General features: G+C 40.6%; 1 protein-coding gene across 1 annotated transcript; it reads left to right on the top strand.

The window, feature by feature from the left end:
- The first annotated feature begins 1,452 nt into the window (after positions 1–1,452).
- On the top strand, positions 1,453–25,771 carry SLFN11 (schlafen family member 11). The gene is made up of 5 exons (XM_040244054.1): positions 1,453–1,842; positions 11,886–12,955; positions 14,328–14,456; positions 21,994–22,717; positions 23,022–25,771. Exons 1-5 carry the CDS (start codon positions 1,697–1,699, stop codon positions 23,824–23,826), a joined length of 2,874 nt encoding a protein of 957 aa, XP_040099988.1. The 5' UTR covers positions 1,453–1,696; the 3' UTR covers positions 23,827–25,771.
- The last annotated feature ends 1,796 nt before the right edge of the window (positions 25,772–27,567 follow it).

Here is a 27,567-nt window from a genome sequence, read left to right as displayed (position 1 = left end):
AGCAGTGGCGACAGGACTGGAAAAGGTCAGTTTTCATTCCAATCCCAAAGAAAGGCAATGCCAAAGAATGCTCAAACTACCGCACAATTGCACTCATCTCACATGCTAGTAAAGTAATGCTCAAAATTCTCCAAGCCAGGCTTCAGCAATACGTGAACCATGAACTTCCTGATGTTCAAGCTGGTTTTAGAAAAGGCAGAGGAACCAGAGATCAAATTGCCAACATCTGCTGGATCATGGAAAAAGCAAGAGAGTTCCAGAAAAACATCTATTTCTGCTTTATTGACTATGCCAAAACCTTTGACTGTGTGGATCACAATAAACTGTGGAAAATTCTGAAAGAGATGGGAATGCCAGACCACCTGACCTGCCTCTTGAGAAATCTGTATGCAGGTCAGGAAGCAACAGTTAGAACTGGACATGGAACAACAGACTGGTTCCAAATTGGAAAAGGAGTACGTCAAGGCTGTATATTGTCACCCTACTTATTTAACTTATATGCAGACCACATCATGAGAAACACTGGACTGGAAGAAACACAAGCTGGAGTCGAGATTGCTGGGAGAAATATCAATAACCTCAGATATACAGATGACACCACCCTTATGGCAGAAAGTGAAGAGGAACTAAAAAGCCTCTTGATGAAAGTGAAAGAGGAGAATGAAAAGGTTGGCTTAAAGCTCAACATTCAGAAAACGAAGTTCATGGCATCTGGTCCCATCACTCCATGGGAAATAGATGGGGAAACAGTGGAAACAGTGTCAGACTTTATTTTTTTGGGCTCCAAAATCACTGCAGATGGTGACTGCAGCCATGAAATTAAAAGACGCTTATTCCTTGGAAGAAAAGTAATGACCAACCTAGATAGCATATTCAAAGCAGAGACATTACTTTGCCGACTAAGGTCCATCTAGTCAAGGCTATGGTTTTTCCAGTGGTCATGCATGGATGTGAGCGTTGGACTGTGAAGAAGGCTGAGTGCCGAATAATTGATACTTTTGAACTGTGGTGTTGGAGGAGACTGTTGAGAGTCCCTTGGACTGCAAGGAGATCCAACCAGTTCATTCTGAAGGAGATCAGCCCTGGGATTTCTTTGGAGGGAATGATGCTAAAGCTGAAGCTCCAGTACTTTGGCCACCTCATGCGAAGAGTTGATTCATTGGAAAAGACTTTGATGCTGGGAGGGATTGGGGGCAGGAGAAGAAGGGGACGACCGAGGATGAGATGGCTGGATGGCATCACCGACTCGATGGACGTGAGTCTGAGTGAACTCCGGGAGTTGGTGATGGACAGGGAGGCCTGGCGTGCTGCGATTCATGGGGTCACAAAGAGTCGGACACGACTGAGCGACTGAACTGAACTGTAGAACCTGACAGCTGAAAATTTTTTTTTCTTTCCTTACTTCAAGGATGATTAGCTTGAATAAACACATTGCCAGTCAGGTTCTTCTGCTTTTGAGATTTTAGTTGATTTCATTACTGACAGTTTGAAGCATTGCTAGGCTTTTTTGTTTGTTTTTTGGCTTTGGGGGCTGTGCCCAAGCAGCTTGTAGGATTTTAGTTTCCACACCAGGGATTAAACCTGGGTCCTCAGCAGGGAAAGTCCCAACCTCTGGACACCCAGGGAATTCCCCCTGGGTTTCCGGTCGTTTTTTTTTTCTCCACCCCCTACTCCCCACACTTTAAATTCCGCCCCTATGTTTCAAGTTCACCAATTGGGAACCTGCCAAACCCTAAACCCTCATGTTCCACCCCCAGAGAGAGCCGAACACCAGGCCAGTGTGCTTATTTCTACTTCTGATCTCGCTGTGCGCCCCGGCCTGTTGTGTAACTTCCAGAGTCTGTAAGTAATCACTTTTAATTTTTTGTTTCAGAGGTTCCTGATGATTATTGCTGAAGAATTAGATTGGTTATTGATAGACTGAGATGGTCAGAGAACACTGCCTCATCACATCCTAAACTCTGTTCCCTCTAGGGCACAACACTTTTTCTGAATATTAGGAGTGATCGCTAAATTCATACTGTAATAATTTTTGCAATCTATAAAGATGGTCACCCAAAAGAAGCCAAAAAAAGAATCCCAGGGGACTCTGATTTCCGTAAGCTATGGGAGAGGTTGTAGATCAATGTGCTAAGTAGGAGAAACTTATTCAATACAAAACTAACAGTATTAGTCAATTCAGGAACAGGAAATCCAGCAACAATTTCAACTGGTTTCAACGGCAATTGTTGAGCTTATAGAGGCTACTAGAAAAATTAAGTAAGAAAGTCAGTGAGGTGTACTGCTTAATTCTCTGTCTGGCTCTAGCACTGTTTTCTTTTTCTACTGCATTAAACATTTCTCAAATAATACAGGCATAGTGTACAAAATAACATTTCCTCTCTCCCTCTCCCTCTTCCTTTCCAATTCCATTCTGTAGGGTGAAATCCTTAATAATAGTTTGATCTGTATCCAACAGATTTTTCTGTAGCATTGCTCTCCTAGATGTTTAAAGTTTCAATGCAGAAGTAAAGCACTTTTCAGTTACTTATTAAAAAGATAAAGTCCTATTGACTGACAGCCAACAGTCAGTTGGCTCTCTTTCTTGAGGTTGGGAAGGCAGCCATAAAGAGTCAAATGCCATCTAGTTAGTTTTTTGAGAAATCGAAACCTAAAAGACAGGAGCACATTCAACTTGGTTTAAGGAAATTGAAACTTTAAAATGGCGGGAACATTAAAATAGTGGGAACTTTAAAACGATGGGAACATTCTAGTTTCCTTTTTTAAGAAAATAAAAGCTTGGCATTTCTCCTGGGCTTGCTTTTGTGAAGCTGAGGATCCCTGAACAGGTTAGAACTCAGATATTTTTCTCTTCAGCACCCCAACCCTGAGACTACCTGGAGAGACTGGAGCCATGCCTGTTCAACAGAAAAGATGGGCTGGAAAAAAGACCAAAGAATGCTAAGATAAAAATCCACCCTGTGGAACCCAAAGCCAGTGCTCTGTGATAACATAGAGGGATGGGAAGGGGAGGGCTGTGGGAAGAGGCTATAAGAAGGAGGGGACATATGTATACCTATGGCTCATTCATGTTGGTGTATGGCAAAAGCCATCACAATATTGTAAAGTAATTGTCCTACAATTGATAAATGTATGTGTATGTTAGTTGCTCAGTCATGTCCGACTCTTTGCGACCCCATGGACTGTAGCCCACCAGGCTCCTTTGTCCGTGGGATTCTCCAGGCAAGAATACTGGAGTGGGTTGCCATTTCCTTCTCAAAAAAAAAAAAAAATATATATATATATATACACACACACACACATATATAAATAAATTCACCCTGTGGCCAGAGACCCTTTCAGATCTACTTTAGACAAGAGAAACTGTGGTGGACATGTTATGCCCACATTTTTCTTAAGTGAAATAGACAGTAAAGAGAACTAGTCCTTTGATGGGACTTCTAGCTCAGGCCAGGGATATGGGATGCAGGATTCCAGCCAGACACCCTGAGGTCTGAGACAGTGGTGGAGAGGATTGTGGGGTGGACAGATAACCAACTATCTGGAAGCAAACTCTCAGATAGATCAGGGAGGAGCTAGAGCTTTGGCAGGAAGGGGTGACTGTCAGGATTTTCTGTCATGATATATACACACTTTTGTTTTCAGGAAAAACTTAAATGTATTAACCCAGAAGCTCAGACCTCATTGGATTTTCCAGGTTACTTTTTGCAAGTGTGTTCAAAAGTTTGATTATTTTGTTTTGTTTACCAACATTTATCAAAAGCACTGGGAATTAACTTGCCCAACTTTAACAAATTGCTTTTTCTAATCTTTTTGGAGATGGGGAACAAACAAATGTATGATTTTGAATAATTCAGCAAGTGGATGTTTGAAAAATATTTGCCAATCTGTAATAGGAAAAACATCACCTGTGATAGTAGGTATATATTTTACTAGACATAGGCAACACCTTCAGACGTTCTGAGTGTTTCCTAGAAATCAGTTGCCGCACTCATCTTTACAATATAAATATGCTTTTATCACTGCAGTCGTAGGTGATCCCTTAGAATTTACTTATTTATTTAATTTTTGGCTGTGCTGTGAGGGCTTTCTCTAGTTGCAGCGGGCGGGCGCTACTCGCCTTTGCAGTGCACAGGCTTCTCCAGGGCGGTGGCTTCTCTTTGGTGCACAGCATGGACTCTAGGGCACGCAGGTTTCAGGAGCTGTGAAACTGATCGGTGAAACATTTTAGGCGGGGCGCTGAAGAGCGCCCATACCACACTCCTTTATGTTCTCAGTGCAGAGAAGAGTTCAGGGAGAGCAAAGTGGTACATAAGAAGTGATTTATTAGACTGGGCGCTTTGGAGGCTCCAAAGAGGGCGAGCAAGAAATGCCGCACCCTGAGAACTTACTGGGCTACAGTTTTATAATCAAAGGAAAAGTGGGGAAGGCGAGAACACCTTCTCTGTCTTTCTTGAGTAGGCATCATATTTTTATCATTAGTTCCTTCTCCAGGTTGAGCAGGGGAGTTTTCTTGTCCCTGCGTGGTCAGGCTAGGTCTACACATTCCTGGTTTTTCACGTGTGCAGAGAGAACCTGCTAGGGATCATTAACGTCCTGAACTCACTGGGCAGGATGTGGGTCTCCCGCCACCGCTGTTTTATTGTCTGGGGCCCCGTCCCCCTCTTCTCTTGCATGAGTTCATTGTTAAGCAAGCCTGCTTGGTTTTATGGTTAAACTCACCTGCTCTCTTGAGTAGTCATTAACTTATGAGTCTCCCATATTCTTTTATTTACAACCCCCTAGTGGAATTGGCTATTTAATCACCTATTTTGTCCCTTCATTCTGTCTCTATCTGTTGCAGTGTGGGCTCAGTGGTTGCACCTCCTGTGTTCTAGAACATAGGCTCGGTAGTTTGGGCATATGGGTTTAGTTGCTCTGTGGCACGTGTGAACTTTCTGGATCAGGGATTTAACCTGTGTCTTCTGCACTGGCAGGCAGATTCTTTACCACTGAGCCATGAGGGAAGCCCTAACATGATTTTTTAGACCCCAATTAAATAAGGATAAATTACCAGAGACTATGCCTACAGTACTGACACGATGGAAAGAAAGAAGCCAAAGGAGGTAACTGAATCATGAACAGGGTGTGGGCTTTACGGTTCTCTGGGTTGAGTCTTGCCCTGGGAAATACAAGATATCATAATGCCTGGGGCAGTCCTGTCTGAGGTTGTGGGGCTCCTCTCTCTAGGGTCTGTTTTGTTTTGTGGGCTGCAATTTTCTCAGCCCCGGGTGCTCACAACCTTCCCCATTCTATTCTTCCCCTTGGGCCCACATGCAGAGGCTCTACTTCCCTTCCTAGACTGTAATTTTCAAATCTATACGCACGCGCACACACACACACACACACACACACACACACACACACACACACACACGCATGCGCGCACTCGAAGAACGCGTAGAGTGGCGAGGAGGGGAGGGTGGAGGAGCTGAAACGAAAGTGCTAAAAAAGGGGGACGGTCTGCAGCGGGCTAGCTCTGTTCAGTCCTTTGTTCTGTGCGCGGGCCTGGCGGTGTCATAGGTTAGGGCTTTTCGCGTGGTAGCTATCCCCCAGTCTGGTTTGCTAGCCCAAGTTAGTTCGCTCTGACTGCCTGGGGGCATTCGGCCCCGCCCTTACTCTAAGCACTGCAGCCCGCGCCTCCCTGCCCAGCCCCCGCTTGCTAGTGGCGGGTGCAGCCCTCTGCGCTGCTTCTCCGCTGGGGGAGTTACCGTTGGGCACGTAATCTGTTGGTTTTAATTATTTATTTATTTTTCCTCCCAATTATGTTGCCCTCTGTGCTTCCAAGGCTCGCCACAGACAGCCGTGAGAGTGTTTCCTGGTGTTTGGAAACTTCTCTCTTTTTAAGACTCCTTTCCCCGGAAGGAGCTCCGTCCCTACCACTTTTGTCTCTTTTTTTTTTGTCTTTTATATTTTTTCCTACCTCCTTTTGAAGACACTGGGCTGCTTTTCTGGGTGCCTGATGTCCTTTGCCGGCATTCAGAAGTTGTTTTGTGGAATTTACTCAGCGTTTAAATGTTCTTTTGATGAATTTGTGGGGGAGAAAGTGGTCTTCCCCTCCTATTCCTCCGCCATCTTAGGACTGCCCCCCTGCAACTTGATTTTTTAAACTGTATTTTGTTTCTGACATCTATGTCATTCTGTGTGTTTTAGTTTATTCTCTTAAAGTGGTTCACAACATTCTTTTCAGTAAAATTACCATGTTTATTTCCTTATTCTATTTTTGATAGGCTACTTCCAAAACTTGGTGTTACAAATAGTGCTTAAAAAAAAAAAACAAAGACTCTTCTTATCACCTTACATACATTGTTTACCCATTCATCAGTTGAAAAACATCTTGGTTGCTTCCAAACTTTTGTAATCATGAGCAAAGCTACTCTGAACATTCATGTGCAGGTTTTTGAGGACAGGTACTCAACTTTTTTGGGTGTTGGAAGCATGGAGTCTTAACCACCACTGAACTTCCATGGAAATCCATGGCTCACAGTGAAATTGAGAGGAAAGTACAGACGTTTCCCATATATCCTTTGCCCTTACACTGGCAATACCTTCCCATCATCAACACCCACCCCCCGGCAACACAGTGGTACATTTGTTACAACTGATGAACTTACATGGAAAGATCATGATCACTCAAAGTCCATAGCTTACTTTATGGTTCACCCGGTTTGGACAAATGTATAATGACATGACATGCAACCACAACTACACTGTTATACAGAGTATTCCCACTGCCTCAAAAATCCTCTGTTCTCCACCTGCTTATCCTTCCCTTCCCACAACTCCTGACAACCACTGATATTTTCACTGTCTCTACAGTTTTGCCTTTTCCAGAATGTCATATAGTTAAATGATACAGTATGTCCTTTCACATTGTCTTCCGTCACTTTGTAATATGCATTTAAATTTCCTTTTTGTCTTTCCTGACTTGATGGCTCATTTCTTTTTAGCGTAGATAATATACTACTGTCTGGGTGTACTATACTGTCTGGGTGTACTATGGTTTGTTTACTCATTCACGTGCTAAAGGATGTTGACTGGTTCCAAGTTTGGGAAGTTATGAATAAAGCTGCTAAAAACATCTGTGTGCAGGTTTTTGCATGTTGCTCCCTGTTTTAATCTAGGTTGAGAAGCAATTTGTCATAAACTCACAGTGAGTGGCTAGTTTTGGTTTCTATCTATTGGGTTAGGGAGGAAGAAAAACAGTTCAAATAATGGACTTGAGTTTCCATCAAATACCAGGTCCTTCAATTTATTTCGAAATATCGCCAACTCTGTTTATTTCTCTTCATATCCACAGTCACTAGTGGTACACACCACCATCTTTTCTCATTGGACTATTGAAATAGCATCCCCAAAGTTCTCTTCCACAATTACTCTAGTCTCTTCCAATTCATTCTCCACACTGAAGCTAGAAGGAACTTTGTAAAAAAAAAAAAAAAAGTATATATATATACATATATATATATACATATACACACACACACACAGTACATCTGATGCTATGCCTTCCTGCTTAAAATCCTCCAATGGCTTCCCATTACCTTCAGGATCAAGTCTGAATCCTTAAAGGGGCCTGCGAGCCAATGAACAGGTGACTCTTGATCACCTGTCCAGCGTCATTTCCTCCCTCTCTGTCCCTCCATCTCAGTGTTTCGGACAATCCGTCCTTTAACCTGATATATTCCTTCCTACTTCCTTCTGGAAAGTTTTTTTCCACCCTTCTTCACCTAATTAACTCTTCACCTCATTTACATTCTTCAGATCTTAATTCAAAATATTACTTTTTCTAGAAAGCCTTCTCTGAACCCATCCCCCTTCCAACTGCCATATAAGGACACTTTCCATTCTAAGCATCCCTGGCATTCTGAACTGTCACTAATTCAACAGTGAGCTTCTGTAAGCAATGAGCATCTTGAGAGCAGGGACCAGGTCTGGTTTGTTCACCACTGTCTACTCTGGATTTAGCACAGTGACTGGCAAATGATAGATGTCCACTAAACAGCTGTTAAGTAAATGCAGTATTGCTTATTATTAAGAATTGGGAGCAAGAGAAATGTTTAACAAAAGAGAAATTAATATTATATGTTCATTAATATTATATGTACTTGATGAAAAGTTTTATTGTCTTTAAAACATATAATTAGAAATATAATGACTTCAAAGGTTTACAGAAGTGTTAATGATAAAAGCAGAATGCAAAACTCTTCATCTGATGCTTACAATGTTTAAAAGAATCTGTAATATCATTAAGATCATAAGAGATAAAGGAAAAATAGGTGAAAGAATTACTGAGTGTCATAATGTTGTTCATGAAATATATGACAATACTGAATTTTGTAGCAGGCCATTGTTTTTCATGTGTCAAACACTTTATATCTAATAATGTAGAAATTATATGATTTTGAAGTTTAAAAAAGCTCACCAGTAAACACAATGGAGCCGGGCCCTTAAAAATTTTCCTTGTTATAACTCCCGTGATGCTTTTGTTCTGTTATTGATTTTTCTGAGCCCTCAATTTTTAAGTCAAACCAATTTTGCTTTTCTGCCTATTTAAAAAGAAATCTACCAGACATTTCCCTTTATTGCTTTTCTTTCAGGTCTTAAAGGGAGAAGAAAATATTAGGAGTTCTTGAGCTTTCTATGCCATATAAAATAATCCAGGCTTACTAGATAATAGAAGGCAGTTGCTGATATGATGTCAGTTGCTGATACTAGTAGGTTCCCAGGTGGCTCAGTGGTGACGAATCTACCTGCCAATGCAGGAGACAAGGGTTCAGTTCCCCAAGTTTAGAAAATCCCCCAGAGTAGGACATGGCAACCCACTCCAGTATTCTTGCCTGGAAAACTCCATGGACAGAGGAGCCTGGCTGCAGTCCATGGGGTCACAAAGAATTGGACCCAACTGAGCACACATACAAACACAATACTTGAGAGCAAATATCCATATGAATAAACATTAAAACTTTGAAGTCCAAATGTCTCCAATAGCATTTTGTATAAATAACCTGACAAGAACACCTTAAAGGTTATAAAATATAGAATAAGATATTTATAAATATAAAATATATCATAAGGAACCTATCAGACAAATGAGTAAGATTGTGAATGACCTGGCCTGCCAATAATTTACTGCTCAGAATTCTATTTCCTTGCCACACCTGTATCAACAACCCTTCTATTTGCTCAGAGAACTTTTTAAATAATAAAGATGCTAGGAGCTTGGGATTAACATACACACACTACTATATATAAAATAGATAATTGACAAGGACCTACTGTTTAGCACAGGGAACTCTACTCAATATTCTGTAATACCTTATATGGGAAAAGAATCTGAAAAAGAATAATATCTGTATATGTATAAGTGAGTCACTTTGCTGTACACCTGAAATTTACACAACATTGTAAATCAACTATACTTCAATAAAATTTAAATAAACAAGATGCTAGTGGTTTATCTAAAAAACAAAAATCAAACAAGCAAAAAGCAGAACAAATTAAAAACAACTCTCAATCTTGTTAATTAATCAAATAATTGCTTTTTAATTTTCCAACTTTCTTCTGCCTGTCCATCTGTTATTCCTGTTCTTTTTTTTTTTTTTTTTTTTTTTTTAGGGTCCTTCGTCGCTCCTTCTTTCAGAGCCGCACAGTGACACCATATTCCTGTTCTTTTGTGACCTGGTTCTTTTTCCTAAATTCTTTAAATGTTGATGCAAATCATTTTATTTAAATTCTCTCTCTTACCATGACAGACATTTAGGGCGATGAATTTTTCTCCACATACCATTTAAACCACATCATGGTAATTTGATGGACCCTAAACCATAAATCTCCAATAGTCATATTCTTTATGTCTTTCACAGCAGTTAGTGTGCCCTTGGTGAGTGCCCATTAAATGTTTCCTGTGCCAAAAAAATTAATAAATGAAATATTTCAATATCATGCTTCAGTATATAATCAAGCGAAAGAAAAAAAAAATTACTGTTTAGGTTGCAACACAACCCTGAGTCTTAAGAGCTCTCTCTTCACTATGGTACTGTTGAGTTTTGTTGATTTGCTCAATCACTCCCAAATACAAGTTTTTTGGCATCATAAAGTCTTAGAATCCATTATCCTTCTTTTTCCCCATTTCTCAGATCCACCCTCTGCCCTGGCCATCTTTGTTTTGTTAGAATGCATAGTCCAAAAGTTCAACTACTTTGTTACTTCAAATTCATATGCCTTGCTGCTGCTGCTGCTAAGTCACTTCAGTCATGTCCGACTCTGTGCGACCCCATAGATGGCAGCCCACCAGGCTCCCCTGTCCCTGGGATTCTCCAGGCAAGAACACTGGAGTGGGTTGCCATTTCCTTCTCCAATGCATGAAAGTGAAAAGTGAAAGTGAAGTCTCTCAGTCGTGTCCAACCCTTAGCACGGACTGCAGCCTACCAGGCTCCTCCGTCCATAGGATTTTCCAGGCAAGAGTACTGGAGTGGGTTGCCATTGCCTTCTCCATATGCCCTACTCTCCTTTAAAAATTTTTGGAGGTAAAAGTTTTCTTTTTTATGTCATGAGTAATTTCAAATTTACAGGAAAAAAATAGAGAACAATATAAGGAACACCAGTTTGTCCACCACCCAGCTAATGGATGAAATCAATTTTAAAACTTATTTAGACACTTTTCAAATATACACAGAAGTAGCGAGAAGGTGAGAATAGGAGAGTGAGTCTCCATTTATCAATCACCCACCTTCAATAATCATTGATTTTTTTTTTTGCCAATAAGTGGTACTGCTAACCACTCAACTGCCCAAGCCAAAAATCCAGTTACTAAATTTTAATCCTTTCTCCTGATCTCTAGCTGGTCAATACAGAGACGTGTTAATTTTTATCAATATTTTCTAAATGTCTCTCAGAAATATTCACACTTCTTCATTCTCACAGCCCCTACCTACTGTGGCGCAGGCTACCATCATTTCTCTCTCTCATTCAGGTTACTGCAAAACCGTCCCTACTGGTGTACTCCTCTCTAATTAGTTCTCCATCTGTAAATAATGTGACCTCTGCTCTTAAAAATTAATCATGCAATAAAATTTACTTTTGGGGTGTGCAGTTCTATGATTTCTAGCACATGGATTCATATAATTACAACCACAATCAGGATACAGAACAGTTTCATCACCCTAACAAACTCCACTGTGTTATCCCTGTAGTGACCCCTTCCCTCCCCATAACCCTTGGCAACTATGGATCTGTTCCTCAGTAATGTGTCTTTTACAATGTCTGTGTGCTCATGTCACTCCCTTCCTCAAAAGACTTCTTGGGCTTTCTACTGTCGTAAGCCCTTTCCTAACTCTCAAGTCTCCTCTCACCGCTTCTCATCTCCCATTCTCTGTCACTCTTTTTTTCTTTTTCAGCTCAGTGTAAACGTTTAAAAAGTTTTATTTTATTGAAGTATAGATGCTTCACAAAGTGATTCCGTTATACATGCTGCTGCTGCTGCTAAGTCGCTTCAGTCGTGTCTGACTCTGTGCGACCCCATAGACGGCAGCCCACCAGGCTCCCCCGTCCCTGGGATTCTCCAGGCAAGAACACTGGAGTGGGCTGCCATTTCCTTCTCCAATGCATGAAAGGGAAAAGTGAAAGTGAAGTTGCTCAGTCGTGTCTGACTCTTAGCGACCCCATAGACGGCAGCCTACCAGGCTCCTCCGTCCATGGAATTTTCCAAGCAAGAGTACTGGAGTGGGGTGCCATTGACTTCTCTGTCCGTTATACATATTTTAAAATAAATTAATAAATGCATTTTTGTGTACTATGCAATCTACTTCTTCACCAACACGAGATATGTGTTTTAATGGTTTCAGTTGCAGAATAAACATGGAGAGACATTATTCACGTTTGGTGGTAGAATCATCTTACTCAGACTTGGTCATCAATGTGGGAAAAGTAACTCTTGGTGAAAGTAACAGAAAAAAGCTGCAGAAAGTTCAGAGAGAGAAAGAGAAGATGAAAGTGAGCCAGGCTGCATGTGCTTTATTAAACTCAGGAGGAGGAGTGATTCAACTGGAAATGGCAAACAACGATGAAAATCTTGTGGAGATGGGACTGGATTTAGAAGAAGCTTTGAGAACACTTATTCTGTTTTCAAATCTGCAAGCTTTCTTCAAGACAAAGCAAGAAGGGAGTTGTTACTACATTTTTGTGAAGTCTTGGAGCAGCGACACTTTTCTTGAGAACATTTCTGTTAAGCCCCGCATTTGTAGCCTGAGTTCTTCGTTATACTGTAGATCCGGCACTTCTGTGTTTCTCATGGATTCAGGAAAGGCATTCCGCTTCCTGAAAACCAAGAAAACAAATGCAAAAAGCTCAGGGAAAGAACCTTTTGGTGAAATTTTCAAGGTTATACATCCAGACTTCCGTGACGTGGATCCTATGTACTGTGTTTTTCAAAAAGACTGTTTTGAACGTGGTGAACTCATGCCTTTTCCTGAGTCTCAATTCATAGAGTTTAAGCAGTTCGCTACAAAACACATTGAACAATATACGAAAGACACGATTTTAGAGTATATCCCTGCATTTGCAAACACTGAAGGAGGCTATCTTGTTATTGGTGTGGATGATAAAAGTAGGAAAGTTCTGGGATGTGCTAAAGAAAATGTTGACTGCAACTCTTTGAAAAAGAAAATAGAAGAAGCAATACAAAAATTATCTTGTGTCCATTTTTGCCAATCTCAATGCCAGATAGATTTCACAGTCAAAATCTTGGATGTGTTAGCCAAGGGAGAGCTATATGGCTATGCTTGTGTAATCGGAGTGAAGCGATTCTGTGGTGCAGTGTTCTCGGGCGTTCCCAGTTCCTGGATGGTGAAGGGTAAGGATGTTTGCAGCCTGACAACTGAGGAATGGCTAAGCATGATGATGGATACAGATCCAGGTAAGATGGAAAAAACTCCCTTCCTGTTTTTTCTGCCTCTTCAGAAATTTCAATTAAAAATATTTGCCGTGACTTTGACTTCTCACATCCATTAAACACTGTTTTTTTAATCTTAAAGTATCCTACTTTCCAAACAGGAGAAAATTTGGCTGGGTGATGACAAGCCTGAGTCCAGTGTCTTATAGTGGGCAATTTCCCACATCAGATGAAAAGAAAATTTGGGGGGGACGGTTGCCTTGCAGTGGTGTATTGGAACTGACTCTTGCTGTTTATTAAGATTTATTAAATTTTCAGGATTGTTGTGAGCCAGTTGTTAAACAGTCATTATTAAAAATCAAGTTATACAGTTCCATAAATTATATTTAAAACAAATGTAGTAAATAAAAAGCCCAATTACTTATAATACTACATTTTAAGATGATGCGTGCAAGGTTATTTACATCTATTGTATCTGCATGATGCTGCTACTGCTGCTGCTAAGTCGGTTCAGTCGTGTCCAACTCTGTGTGACCCCATAGATGGCAGCCCACCAGGCTCCCCCATCCCTGGGATTCTCCAGGCAAGAACAGTGGAGTGGGTTGCCATTGCCTTCTCCAATGCATGAAAGTGAAAAGTGAAAGGGAAGTCGCTCAGTCATGTCCGACTCTTAGCACCTCCATGGACTGCAGCCTACCAGGTTCCTCTGTCCATGGGATTTTCCAGGCAAGAGTACTGGAGTGGGTTGCCATTGCCTTCTCCGTCTGCATGATGGAATTACTCTAAAATGGTATGTTATGATGCATGTTTTCCTGACTCTCCATTTAGTGACATCATATTGGTAGCTTAAAATTGTCCATGGTGGGAATATTTACACCACAGAAAAGTGTACTAAAAGAATGTGCTATGTACCATGTGAAGTCACTCAGTTGTGTCCAACTCTTTGTGACCCCGTGGACTGTAGCCTACCAGGCTCCTCTGTCCATGGGATTTTCCAGGCAATAGTACTAGAGTGGATTGCCATTTCCTTCTCTAGGGGTTCTTCCCAACACAGGGATTGAACCCGGGTCTCCTGAATTGTAGACAGACGCTTTACCATCTGAGCCACCAGAGAAGAAATAAAAACAAAATGCTATTGAGATACAGAGAGTGGAGACTTATATTGAATGGATACACATTCAAACTTCCAGATAAAATCTCTCTATGATGGATTTGGCAATTTTCATATGTGATAAAGGCACTTGTCCATATAGGGTGAATGGGGTGTTATCTTGCTACTATGTCTCAAGTCATCCCTAGAGAGCCATACGATACACCCATTCATATAAAATCTTTTTCAGTGGTGAAGAGATGAACTAACATGTCAGAATAACATGAATTTCCTTTCTTTGTTAAGATCTTACACACCTGTGCAAAGACTTTGAATCTCAGCTGAGTCTGTCTAACAGCCCTCCAAAGAGTAGACCAGTGTACTCCAAGAAAGGTCTGGAACATAAGAAGGATCTCCAACAACTCTTATTTCCAGGTAGCAACAATGGTTTGCCTACTTGACACCAGCCAGTTTCTGTGTTAGTAGAAGGGAGATAAACTGTTATGTTTGTTATTTAAAGTCCTGAAAGTACAGTCTGCAAAGCCTATGTGTATAAGGTAATAGTGCTACAAACATATTGATGATAAGTAGTTTAGAAATGAACCCTCACTGATCTCATTCACTGAGGCAGTATCACGTATAGAATCCAGGAACATTATTGCCCTTAAAGACCTTTTGGTCATGTTCTTAAATAGGACTGATCATCAGTATTTCTGGTTATTTTTAAAAGTACAGATACCTGACTCCACACTCCAGATTTCATAAATTAAAATATCTGAAGACAGAACCTTATAATCATTTTTTCAAGCTTCTCACAGTATTCTGACCCTCATCCATATTGGGAACTTTTGATCTGGTTGAATTAGAGGCACACATTGAACTAAGAGCAAAAAAACCACCCTCCTCTACCAAATTTACCCGAGGAGTGCCAGTTATGAATATGAAGATATAAGATTTATATCAAGATGGAACACAAAACAAATACAATGAAGATCAATTACAACATGCATAAGCATGTTTGGGTTTGCTGCTGCTGCTGCTGCTAAGTCGCTTCAGTTGTGACCAACTCTGTGCGACCCGGTAGACAGCAGCCCACCAGGCTCCCCCGTCCCTGGGATTCTCCAGGCAAGAACACTGGAGTGGGTGGCCATTTCCTTCTCCAATGCATGAAAGGGAAAAGTGAAAGTGAAGTTGCTCAGTTGTGTCCGACCATTAGCGACCCCATGGACTGAAGCCTACCAGGCTCCTCCATCCATGGGATTTTCCAGGCAAATGTTTGGGTTTAAAACAGCGCAAAATCGTGTTTCAGGACCAAGGATAGCATCTGTTCTCATTCCTCGCCCTCAACACGTTAGGCTTTACCTGCGAGTCCATTGCTGTCCTCTTTCTATACTTCTGGAGAGGAAAAACCACTTGATCAACTATATGCAGTAAGTTAATGGCTTATCTGGCATTAGAATCTGATGCATAAATGTCCTTTTGTTGTTGTTTAGTCGCTAAGTTGTGTCCAACTTTTTTGCCACTCCATGGACGGTAGCCTGCCAGGCTCCTCTGTCTATGGGATTCTCCAGGCAAGAATACTAGAGTGGGTTGTCATTTCCTCTTCCAGGGAATCTTCCTGACCCAGGGATAGAACCCAAGTCTCTTGCATTGGCTGGCAGATTCTTTACCACTGAGCCACCAGGGAAGCGTCCTATGTATGTGGAAATGTCTATCGAGGACCATTAAGTTAATAGATAATGACGTTCCAATTAAGATTTCTTTTTCACCTTACCTAATTGAGCTCTTTGCATTCATTTGCATATCAATTTATATTTTACTAATCGTCCACAATAAACAGTACTAAACCAAGAATAAACATAAGCATTGATAATTATTTTTTTAATTCAATAAATTCTAGTTTAGTAGAGCTTATTAACATTGAATAAACTATATCTAAAAACAAAACACTGGGCTTTATGCTCATAGAGTGATAACCTATTATTCTGGCATAAAAAATAAATTTTCCAGGAATCATACCAAACATTTGAAGAACAGACACTATTCAAATTATTCCAGAGTCATTTAAAAGAGGAAAATTCCCAGGTTATTTTATATGGGAGTAACGGTAATTGCAAAACTTGACAGAGATAGCATACAAAAGGGAAACTCAGACTAATCTTCCTTATGAATGAAAATGCAAAGACAGAACTCCAGAAATGAAAGGATGGATCAACATTAAGAGAGTAATAATTATAATCCACCATTTCTTCATGCAGAAAATTTTATGATTGTCCTCTTATATACTGAAAAAGCATTTGAAAAGCATGAATATACATTTTAATTTTTAGAAGACAATAAAATAGGAACCCATAGATACTTCTTTAACATTATATTTATATCTATGTATTGATATCTATATCTATCAATTTCCCCCAAAGACCATTATGTTAAGAGGGGGATATGAGAAGCAGTCTATTAAATTTGGGAACAAAAGCATCATGGGCACTACTATAACTTTTGTGCAGTATTAATTAGCCAATGCCATTAAATAAGAGACAGAAATTAAAGGGATAAAAACTGAAGAACATAGGACCATATTCAAGAGAATCCAATGAAAAACTATTATAAACAATAGAAGAATTCAGATTGAATACCAATAGTTATATTAATAGCATTATATGAAGCACATGTCAAAATTAATATGCAAAAATTCAGTTTCCTAATATAACAAACAATCAAAGAAAATACCCAATTTTCAATAGCAACAAAAAGTTCAAATATCTAAGATAAGCTGATCTGAGAAAAAATTTTAAATAATATTGAAGGACACAGAAGAAAAATAAAATGGAAACACATGTTATATTTTTGAAGTGAAGAAAGCTGTCAATTTTCTCTAAATTATTTTATAAACTTAATGAGATATCAATTTTAAAAAAAACCAAGAGATTAACTTAATCTGGAGATTAACTTAACTTCACTGGAACTTAAAGTTCCAGTGAAAAAATAAGTAAGAAGACCCAGAAAATAAGAATCTGAAAAAGAAGAGAATAAAGAAGGGCACTCCAAATATGAAATCACTATAAACCTCAAATAGAAACACAGTTATACTGGCATATAATTAGATCAAGGGTACAGAATAGAAGATCTGAAAATAGATGTAAACACATATCAGAATTTAGTTTGTGATGGAACTGGTCTCTCAACTAAGGGAGAAGAATGGGGATGTTTCAATAGAGACATTGGGATAATGGGGTGGTGATTTATTTTTAAAAAGATAGATTCACGATTTATACTATATACTAACATAAACTCTAAATCAATCAAGAATTTTTTTTAAAAAATCAAAGCCATAAGTGTTCTAGAATACATTTGTAAATGCCTTTATGCTCTTGGCATGAGGATTAGAACAATCAAGATTCAAAATCCAGAAGCCATGAAAATATACTGATATATATGATTACATTAAAAAAAAAAAAAGCAGTGTACATGGCTAAAACAACTAAGTACAAAGTCAAAGGGCCGTTGACCAGCTAGGAAAAATATTTGCAACTGATATTACAGAGGGCCAATGTCTCTCATATATAAAGAGCTTCCAAAAGTTGACAAGGATAAAGAACAACTTAACAGAAAAATCAACGTAGTTCAGAGCAAATAAAATTCAAATGGCTTTCAAACATTTGAAAAGATGCCTAACAGTAATCAAAATAAGAGACGTAAATTTAAACAAGCTATCATTTGTATCTACTGGATTGTAAAAAAAAAATCTGATATTATCACTTGTATGCTATACTGCTATTTCACAGCATTTGTATGCTATGCCATGCAAGTCTTCCCATTCATTACTGGCAGGGATACCTATTGGTACAACTATGGAGGACAATTTGGCAATATCTACCAGAAGGATGGATGTATTTACCCTTTTACCCAGTAATCCCACTGCCGGGACTTTTAAAATTATTATTATTATGGCCATACCACATGGCTTGTGGGATCTTAGTTCCCTGACTAGGGATCAAATCCAGGCCTTCGGCAGTGAAAGTGTTGAGTCTTAATTACTGGATTGCCAGGGAGTTCCTGGGAGTTTATACTTTATATATACCTGTGTGCACACTAAATGTCCAAGTCTATGTACAAGGTTACTCATTGTAATGGGCTTCCCAGGTGGCTCAGTGGTAAAGAATCTGCCTACCAATGCAGAAGACGTGATTTGATCCCTGTGTAGGGAAGATCCCCTGTAAGAGGAAATGGCAACATACTCCAGAATTCTTGCCTGGGAAATCCCATAGACAGAGGAGCCTGGCGGACTACAGTCCATAGGGTCTCAAAGAGTCAGACACGACTGAGGATTGAGTGAATGAGAGTGCACTCATTATAATATTCTTGTAATAGCAAAAAGTTGAGACAGGGATTTCCTTGGTGGTCCAGTGGTTGAGAGCCTGCCTTGTAGCACTGGGGTTGCAAGTTTCATCTCTTGTCAGGGAACCAGGATTTCACATGCCACAGAGCAACTAGAGAATCCATGGTTTGCAATGAAAGGTCCCACATTCTGCATCTAGGACCCTTCACAGCTAGGTAAATAAATATTTATTTTTAAAAAGTTGGAGGAAACACGCAAGAACCCATCAACAGGGACTTACGTCACATCCATAAGATGGCACGTTAGACAAATGTGGAAAAAAAATAAGGAAGTTCTTGGCACTTGTATAGAAAGATCTCCCACACATATTGCTGGGCAAAAAGATGTGAGGGCTGAACAAAAGGGGGAAATATTTACTTGTATTTGCATGAAGAAGTTTTGGAAGAATAGGTAAGGAACCAGTAAAAAAAAAAAAAAAAGGTCTGTGTTAGGGGAGTAGGATGAAGTTGAAGAGGGAGGAAAAGAGCAAACAGGAGTAGAAGTGTTTTGGTATTTGGACTATGGGGATGTATCACCTAGTTAGAACTATTTTTTAAAGCAAATTTTCATTTTCAGAGTCTGCTATTATTAAATTCTGATCTCAACGTGGTAAATAATCAGTTCAGTTTCAGTTTGGCAGTGGGAGTCCAGATACTATGGATAGGGAAATCCACTATTGATTGACAATAGTTTAGCTTCAGATTAAACGCTATAAATGTCTCTTGAAAGAAATGTAATGACTGTCTGGAATTTTTTCTGTGCCTGGCGTTATGGGTACTGGAGAAAGTCAGGGGTTAGAGTACTGGATCAGATCCAGCCAGCCCCGAACCATCTCCATCCTGGTGTCCTGAACTGTTAGGTGCCCTCACCTGATATCTTGTAGTTGGAAAAACCATCAGTCCAGATACTTCAGGAATCCGTGTTTAACGATTTCCCTAGACAATCTACTGCACAGCACAGGGAACTCTGCTTAATATTGCGTAACAGCCTAAATGGGAGAAGGTTTTGAAAAAGAATAGACACTAGACATGTGTATATTTGTGTAAAAGAACCACTTTGCTGTGCACCTGAAACTAACACGTTGTTAATCAACTATAATATAAAGTACTCTTAAAAATATTTACTTATTGGACTTCCCCAGTGGTACAGTGATTAAGAATCCACCAGCTGACACAGAGGACTTAGGTTCGATCCCTTGTCTGGGAAGATTCCACATGCCATGGAGCAACTGAGCCTATGCGGCACAATTGGTGAAGCCCGTGTGCCTAGAGCCTGTGCTCTGCAACTAGAGACACCATCAAGATAAGAAGCCAGCATACCACAGCTAGCGAGTAGCCTCTGCAACTAGGAAAAACCTGTGCACAGCAATGAAGACCCAATGCAATCAAAAATAAATTAGTACATTTATTTTTAAATTTTATTTATTTAAGCTGCACTGGGTTGCAGCATGTGGGCTTTTAGTTGTCGTATGCTTGCTTGCAGGATCTAGTTCCCCAACCAGGGATTGAACCCAGGCCTCCTGCAATGGGAGCGACTCCCTACTATAAATTAAAAAAAAAAAAAACACATTCACACACATACACAAACACAAAAGATTTCCCTAGATCCATGGTGAGATTAGTGCTTAGTATGAATATGAGGTTCTGTAAGAACCCTGAGGAGAGAACAAACATGGGGGTTCTGGAAGGACTGGAAGGACTAAGATGTCAAAAGTAGAGGGTTTTTTTGGAATTCCCTTGCTTTTTCTAAGATCCAGCCAAGTCTTAGATGTGGCACACAGATTCTTCCACCTTTGTTGTACCATGTGGGATCTAGCTCCCCAACCAAGGACTCCACCTGCAATATGGGAGACCTGGGTTCGATCCCTGGGTTGGGAAGATCCCTTGGAGAAGGGAACAGCTACCCACTCCAATATTCTGGCCTGGAGAATTCTATGGACAGTACAGTCCATGGGGTCGCAAAGAGTCGCACATGACTGAGCGACTTTCACTTTCACTTTCAAAAGTAGAGGAGGGTATTCGAGTCTCAGGGCCCACCTACACAAAGGCACAGAGGCCCCAAGTCATATGGAGAGTGGTAATTACTCTGGTGCCCACGGAGTGGTTGACATTTTATTGACACCTTGTCGGGCCTCTATCATTGATTGAGTGCCATGTAGAATATCAAAGAAATGAAAGGGACACATTGTCTCCACATAATTTCCTTGGGAAGCATATCCCGTTATGTAGTTAAAGAAAAATAAGAGCTATTTGATGATGAGGTGCTGTGAACATCAAATGCTTTAGTGACATGTTCCACTTAGTAGCAGGGGTAGTCTGTGTGGCTTGCAGGGCTGTGCAGTAGAGACAGTGAGAGGGTCTGGTGTCTGAGACGCCACTGGGTCCAGCCTTCAGCTCTGCCACTTCCCAGGGATGTGACCATGGGCCAGGCACTTGACCTGTTTGAGTTCCCATTTACTCATATGAAAAAGAGAATAGTCAGTATATCTGCCTTGCAATGTTGTGAGAACCACAGATGCATGTCAACTCCCAGGTATAATCAACAAATGATGTGTTTTCTTATTTTACACTTCCTTTTGGTTTGGTTTCTAAAGCTGCATGTTAAAATGTATCCTTATATCTTCCGTCCATCCAAAGATGCACGTTTCCCCCATCTTTTAAATACTTATTTATTTAGTTTTGGCTGTGATAGGTCTTGTTGCTGTTCAGGCTTTTCTCTAGTTGTGGCAAGGAACAATAAATAACCACCAATGAAATATGGGTAATTTCACTGGAAATCAACACTACAGATCCAGGTTCTAGAATGTGATCTGATGCCACCACCACAGAATAACAACAGTCTCTTCATTCCTCCCCCCACCTCTTTGGAACAGATGATTATCAACATAAGTTTAAAACCCTACCGGGCAAAGTTTATTGTCATGTCACAACATTGCTCCTTGCTCCCTCATGTCAAAGGAAGACTCTTTGCTATGGATGCAGTCTTATATAGATCTGTGGGTGAGTGACGCTTCAGCAGAGTTATCTCAGAGTCTAATCTCAGGGTCTCCCAGTGCAGAGCTGCATGGAGTTTCCTGCTAGCAAAGTTCTCATGGCTCCGTCTTCTCCACTGATATTTAATGACCACCTTCTTCTTGGAAGGGCTCTTCCTACTTCCATCAGTGGGGACTGTTCAGGGGCATTTTGAGATTCAGGTGCTTTAAGAGTAGCAAGGGAAAGAATAATTTCTCAACCAGCTACAATGAGCACACACTTTATGCCATTTCATTTATTCCTCACTGTTAAGAGATGTGCTGTTTTTTTAAGCGTGGATTTCTTTTCGTTTTACAGATGAGGGAACAGTCTTAGGTTAAGAAATTTACTAGGGTCATAAACATAATAAGCACATAGGCTTAGATGAAGTGTGCCAGACTGTCAAGGCTTCTTTTCTCTTCACTGTAATATAATAATATTGGCAAAAGAATGTATATAAAATATGTGATTTATAATAATAAGATTAAAATTTAAGTATAAGTATTTAGCAATTTTGATTAATTACAATTAATCATAAAAGTGTGACCTTTGCCCTTAAATGTATAATCTTTTCCATATCTAGTGATACCAGGATGTCTGAAATACACCCCTGAATCTCTCCAGAAGGAACTGTTCTTGCAGAATGAAGGTTTGGAGGAATTAATAAATAGGCAAATAGACCCATTCTCCCAGGGAATTTTAATCCTTTCTACAAGCTGGGCTGTGGACCTGAACTTGGAAGAGAAGCAAGGAGTCATCTGTGATGCTCTGCTGATAGCGCAGAACAGGCCGCCCATTCTCTACACCATCCTCAGGGAGCAAGACGCAGAGGGGCAGTCTTATTGCACTCGCACAGCCTTCACTCTGAAGCAGAAGCTGGTGAACGTGGGAGGCTACACCGAAAATCTGTGTATCACGACGAAGGTGCTCCACCTGAGTCCCGAGAGCAGTGCACAGTCCTCGGCGGGTTCAGGCTCTGTGACTGATTACCCCAGTTCCTATCATCTCGCAGACACTCAGCAAATGGAAGCTTTGCTGCAGTCTCTTGTCATCGTCTTGCTTGGCTTCCGGTCTCTCTTGAGTGACAAGCTCGGCTGTGAGGTTTTAAATTTGCTCACAGCCAAGCAGTATAAGATCTTCTCAAAAAACCTCCGCAAGAGCAAAGAGTTGTTTATCCATGGCTTACCTGGCTCAGGGAAGACGATCATAGCCATAAAGATCATGGAGAAGATCAAGAACACATTTCACTGTGAGACAAATGAAATTCTCTACATTTGTGAGAACCAGCCTTTGAGAAATTTTATCAGGTAAGCAGTTTTTTTGGCTGTACCACATGGCTTAAGGGGATCGAACCCAGGCCCATCGCATCAAAAGGGCCGAGTTCTAATCATTGGATGGCCAGGGAAGTCCCAAGCAGCGTGATCTTATTGTCACCAAATGAGGTTCTATCTAAATTCACTCCACATCCCCGACAACTTGAATCACCTTGTTTCTTGACAGTAAGATGGTAAAATGATCTGTGGCAACAATACTGTGTTTGTAGGAGTATGATCATTTTTCTCCTTTACTGACTCAAGAGAAAACCGGGATGTGTCTTTTTAATTTTCACAGGGGCAAAAATATCTGCCAGGCAGTGACCCGGAAGAGCTTCATGAAATATGACTTTAAACACATTCAACATATCATCATCGATGAAGCTCAGAATTTCCGCACTGAAGATGGGGATTGGTATAGAAAGGCGAAAACCATAACTCAGAGAGACGTGGATTGCCCAAGAATTCTCTGGATCTTTCTGGACTACTTTCAGACCAGCCACGTGGAGTGCATCGGCCTCCCTGTTCTCTCAGCCCAGTATCCAAGGGAAGAGCTCACCAGAGTGGTACGCAATGCAGGTCAAATAGCAGGATACCTACAACGTGTATTGCAGAAGGTCAGGAAAAATCCTCCATGTAACATCCCCCATGAGCCCCTGAAGATGTGTCTTGAAGCTAAATGGGCTCGGGATGTTCAGGGAACCTTAAATATTAAGAAGAACTTAACTCCGAATGCAATAGTGACGCATGTGGCAGACACATGCAAGCTTCTCTTTGAAAGGGGCTATTCCCCCAAGGATGTTGCTGTGCTTGTGAGCACCACAAAACATTTGGAGAAATACCGGCAGAAGCTCTTGCAAGCAATGAGGAATAAAGGGATAGTGTGTCTCACCAATGTGAGTGACGTGGAGGGTGATCACATGGTGGTGGAGGGTGATCACATGGTGTTCGACAGTGTCCGAAGATTCTCAGGTCTGGAAAGGAGCATTGTGTTTGGGATCCATCCAAGCACCATGGAGCCGGCTATCTTATACAACATTCTAGTCTGTCTGGCATCCAGAGCGAATCAACAGCTACATATTCTGTGGCAGCGTGACGTTTAAGAAGAATTCCAAACCAAAACAGGATGAGGTGATTTGCTCTGTCAGTATCCATGGGTGGCAATCTGATTGGTATTGGAAGAAACTTGTCTTTTCCATTCATGGGTCAGCTAGAGATTTGGGCAGAGCTGACATAAAGAACCTGGAACTTCCCTCTCTGACTCTCTCCTTTCAGGGATTCCTCCCCAAACTCCTTCTGGCAGCTATTGTCCCAAACTCTGCCCCTGATACTTCCAACCAGAAGGATAGTGGTTTTCTAAAGGAGCTTTAATCACCCGGCACAGCACAGACTGTGACCTACCCTATGGCTAAAAGCCATAAAAACAATACATTCGTCCTGTGGCCATTGTTTCTTCTAAGTCTGGACCCTTATAGTGTATTTTTGTCCAGGATCTATAGTTAATCTACAGACGGGTAGTCTGGTTGGGACTACTTGGCCAAATTAGAAGCAGAATTCTTGACATTTATATATGTCGCATTGATCCGGGATTTGGGAGATTCCCAAGATAGTTCAGACAGCAACCGAGTGGGTCTTAATAATTTTTGGCAGAACAGAGAGCACTGTACAATTATTTAATCTTTTAAAATTGTAAGTTCCTTTTTTTTTGGTCTTCAGAATATCCCAGATCAAGCTTTAATCATGATAGTAAGTATCAATTGTCACTTTACAAAGAAATTATAAGCCAATATAAAACAAAACTAAAGCCATTTTCTCTTTAAGTGAGAGCATTAGAGACCAAAATCTGCTTCTAAAGGTTGCACATGGGTCATTAAGTAAACAGAACTAGGAAACTAGTCTTTATAGATCAACTTCTCAACTCCACTCTGCTTAATGTTCTATAACATCTCCACTTAAATTTTAAATCAAGTATATTCTTGAACTGTAATTTCCCCCTTTACTTTTATATTTTGGTGGGCCAGTCTTATGGACTGAACGTTTGTGTCCCTCCAAAATTCATAGGTTGAAGCCCTAACGTTTAGTGTGGATGTATTTGTAGATTTGTAAGGAAGTCATTAAGGTTAAATGAGGTCATAGGAGGGGGTCTTGATCTCCTAAGATTGGAGACCTTATGAGAAGAGACACCCAAGAGCTCTTTCTGTCTCTTTCTCTGTCCACACACAAACACGAGGTCATGTGAACACAGAGAGAGATGGTGGCCACTTCCAAGTCAAGAGAAGAAGCTCCAAGATGAAACAGCTCCTACTGACACCATGATATTCGATTCTCAGCATCTAGAACTTTGTGAAATAAATTTCTGTTCTTTAAGCCACCCAGTCGGTGACATTTTGTTATTACATCCTGGGCAGACTAACATAGCCACAAAATTATTCTTCTAACTAAAACACTAATCCTTAATAGTGTTAGTGTTAGTTGCTCAGTCTTGTCTGACTCTTTGGAACCCCATGGACTATAGCTCACCAGGCTCCTCTAACCATGGAATTCTCCAGGCAAGAATACTGGAGTGGGTAGCCTTTCCCTTCTCCAGGGGATCTTTCCGACCCAGGGATCGAGCCCAGGCCTCCCGCATCGCAGGCAGATTCTTCACCATCTAAACCACCAGGGAAGCCCTGCTACTTAATAATGCTAATGCATTTCTTATTTTTCTGTCTATACAAAACATTTGAAAAATGTTTCTGGTCCAAAAATAACCACAAAATATTTGTACAACTAATGGAAATTTAAAACATTACATGACTAATATTCCACTTATTACTAGTCCTATTCTACTCCCCTTCTCCCATATTATAAGTTGTGAATTTTTCTTTCTCCTGTCTGTACTTGCACATGGAATTCCACCCTCTTAACTTGAAACTATAGGCTCTTCTAACTTCAGCAAAATAAAGAAAAAGTGTTCTTTCTTTCTGACTGCATTAAATCAGCTACAACACTGCACCAAATAGTTATCCTTGTAAATGCTGTTTCTAATAAAATTGGTTTTTTAAGGTCCCTGGACTTGAGTTGCAATGTCTGCGAAAGTAATTCTTTAAAAATCTAATTCTGGAGCAAAGCCTGCCACCATGTCCTGCCCACTGTCCACTGCACACAGTGGGGTATCTCTCCAGAAACTTGCTTCAGACCTGTAAACTCCCCCATCCATTAAACCATTGGTGTCTCTGTTGCTTATTCCAGGCTGTTTCTTCAGTCTTGAAGCTGGGCAAGCACAGGCATTGTAGGCCTGAGGGTGCAGTCCAGTAACTGGTGGAGCCAACCAAGAAACCGAAGAAACTCCCACTAGTGCCAAGATGTTGGAAAACACGGGATGGGGAATAGAAAGCTGCAGGGACTGTCCATGAGACTGTGGGGCCTGGAAGTTGTAGTGGTAATCCTGGGGTGTCTGTCCTTGCTGAAGGGTGGCTGCCAAGAAATCTGGAGAGCACTGGCCTCTAATGGCTCTGCTATTGTATCAGAGTGAGCCTTCTGTAATTCGCAAAGCTATCTTTCAAGAAGGATTTGGTATTTCTCTTGTGCCTCTGAGATGTAAATAATCTATCTGGGCTCTCTGGAACTTTAATCTTACATGACCTCTAATGGGAAATAGACGGGGAAACAGTGGAAACAGTGGCACACTTTATTTTGTGGGGCTCCAAAATCACTGCAGATGGTGATTGCAGCTGTGATATTAAAAGACGCTTACTCCTTGGAAGAAAAGTTATGACCAACCTAGACAGCATATTCAAAAGCAGAGACATTACTTTGCCAACAAAGGTCCGTCTAGTCAAGGCTATGGTTTTTCCAGTGGTCATGTATGGATGTGAGAGTTGGACTGTGAAGAAAGCTGAGCGCCAAAGAATTGATGCCTTTGGACTGTGGTGTTGGAGGAGACTGTTGAGAGTCCCTTGGACTGCAAGCAGATCCAACCAGTCCATCCTAAAGGAGACCAGTCCTGGTTGTTCACTGGAAAGACTGATGCTGAAGCTGAAACTCCAATACTTTGGCCACCTCATGCAAAGAGTTGACTCCTTGGAAAAGACTCTGATGCTGGGAGGGATTGGGGGCAGGAGGAGAAGGGGACGACAGAGGATGAGATGGCTGGATGGCATCACTGACTCGATGGACATGAGCTTGGGTAAACTCTGGGAGTTGGTGATGGACAGGGAGGCCTGGCGTGCGATTCATGGGTGGCAAAGAGTTGGACATGACTGAGCGACTGAACTGAACTGAACTGAACTGAACTGAAGTTGGTAAAGGAGGGAAAAAGAGCTTTTAGTAAACTCTGTAGAAATAATTATGTTTGGGGAATGTCTATCTGAAATAGTCTCCCTAGATTTTGGTGACTTTGAAAATGAAGTTGAAAGAAGAGAATTCATGAGTCATTTCAAACAGGATAAAATATTGAAATATTAATTGCTGGGTAAGTCTAAGTTTATTTACCTTTGTTTGCTTAGGAGAGGAAAACTAAACATTAAGTTTTCCAATCAGGAAGTGCATGATTACTTGGTTCTTGTTTTTTTTTTTTTTTTTTTTTTTGCTAGAGATTAAGATTCTCAAGGGTTAAGATTATAATCAGTCATAATTCTTATAACAAAGTTTCTTAATCCATCACATTGTGATCAAGTGTTTTTGCCTTTTTAAAAGACTTTTGACACTTATTATTGCTGTACTCTGATGTTTTAGCTAAAGTGCTTCATCTTCAAGAGGATTCGTAGGAAGGGCTTCTTGACCATAACAGGTCTCTGATAAATTTCATCTTACACTGCTGAACTGATAGCTCAGTTGGTAAATAATCCACCTGCAATGACGGA

Source organism: Oryx dammah, unplaced genomic scaffold (assembly GCF_014754425.2).
Source record: "Oryx dammah isolate SB20612 unplaced genomic scaffold, SCBI_Odam_1.1 HiC_scaffold_8, whole genome shotgun sequence".
Lineage (NCBI taxonomy): Eukaryota > Metazoa > Chordata > Mammalia > Artiodactyla > Bovidae > Oryx > Oryx dammah.
The sequence above is the reverse complement of the archived record's forward strand: the minus strand, read 5'-3'. Positions and strand labels throughout refer to the sequence as shown.

Coding starts and splice junctions, on each gene's coding strand:
- SLFN11 (XM_040244054.1), top strand. CDS start 1,697: ATGTTTCAAGTTCACCAATTGGGAACCTGCCAAACCCTAAACCCTCAT. Junction 12,956..14,327: donor GATGATGGATACAGATCCAG/GTAAGATGGAAA, acceptor TTCTTTGTTAAG/ATCTTACACACCTGTGCAAA. Junction 22,718..23,021: donor CCTTTGAGAAATTTTATCAG/GTAAGCAGTTTT, acceptor TAATTTTCACAG/GGGCAAAAATATCTGCCAGG.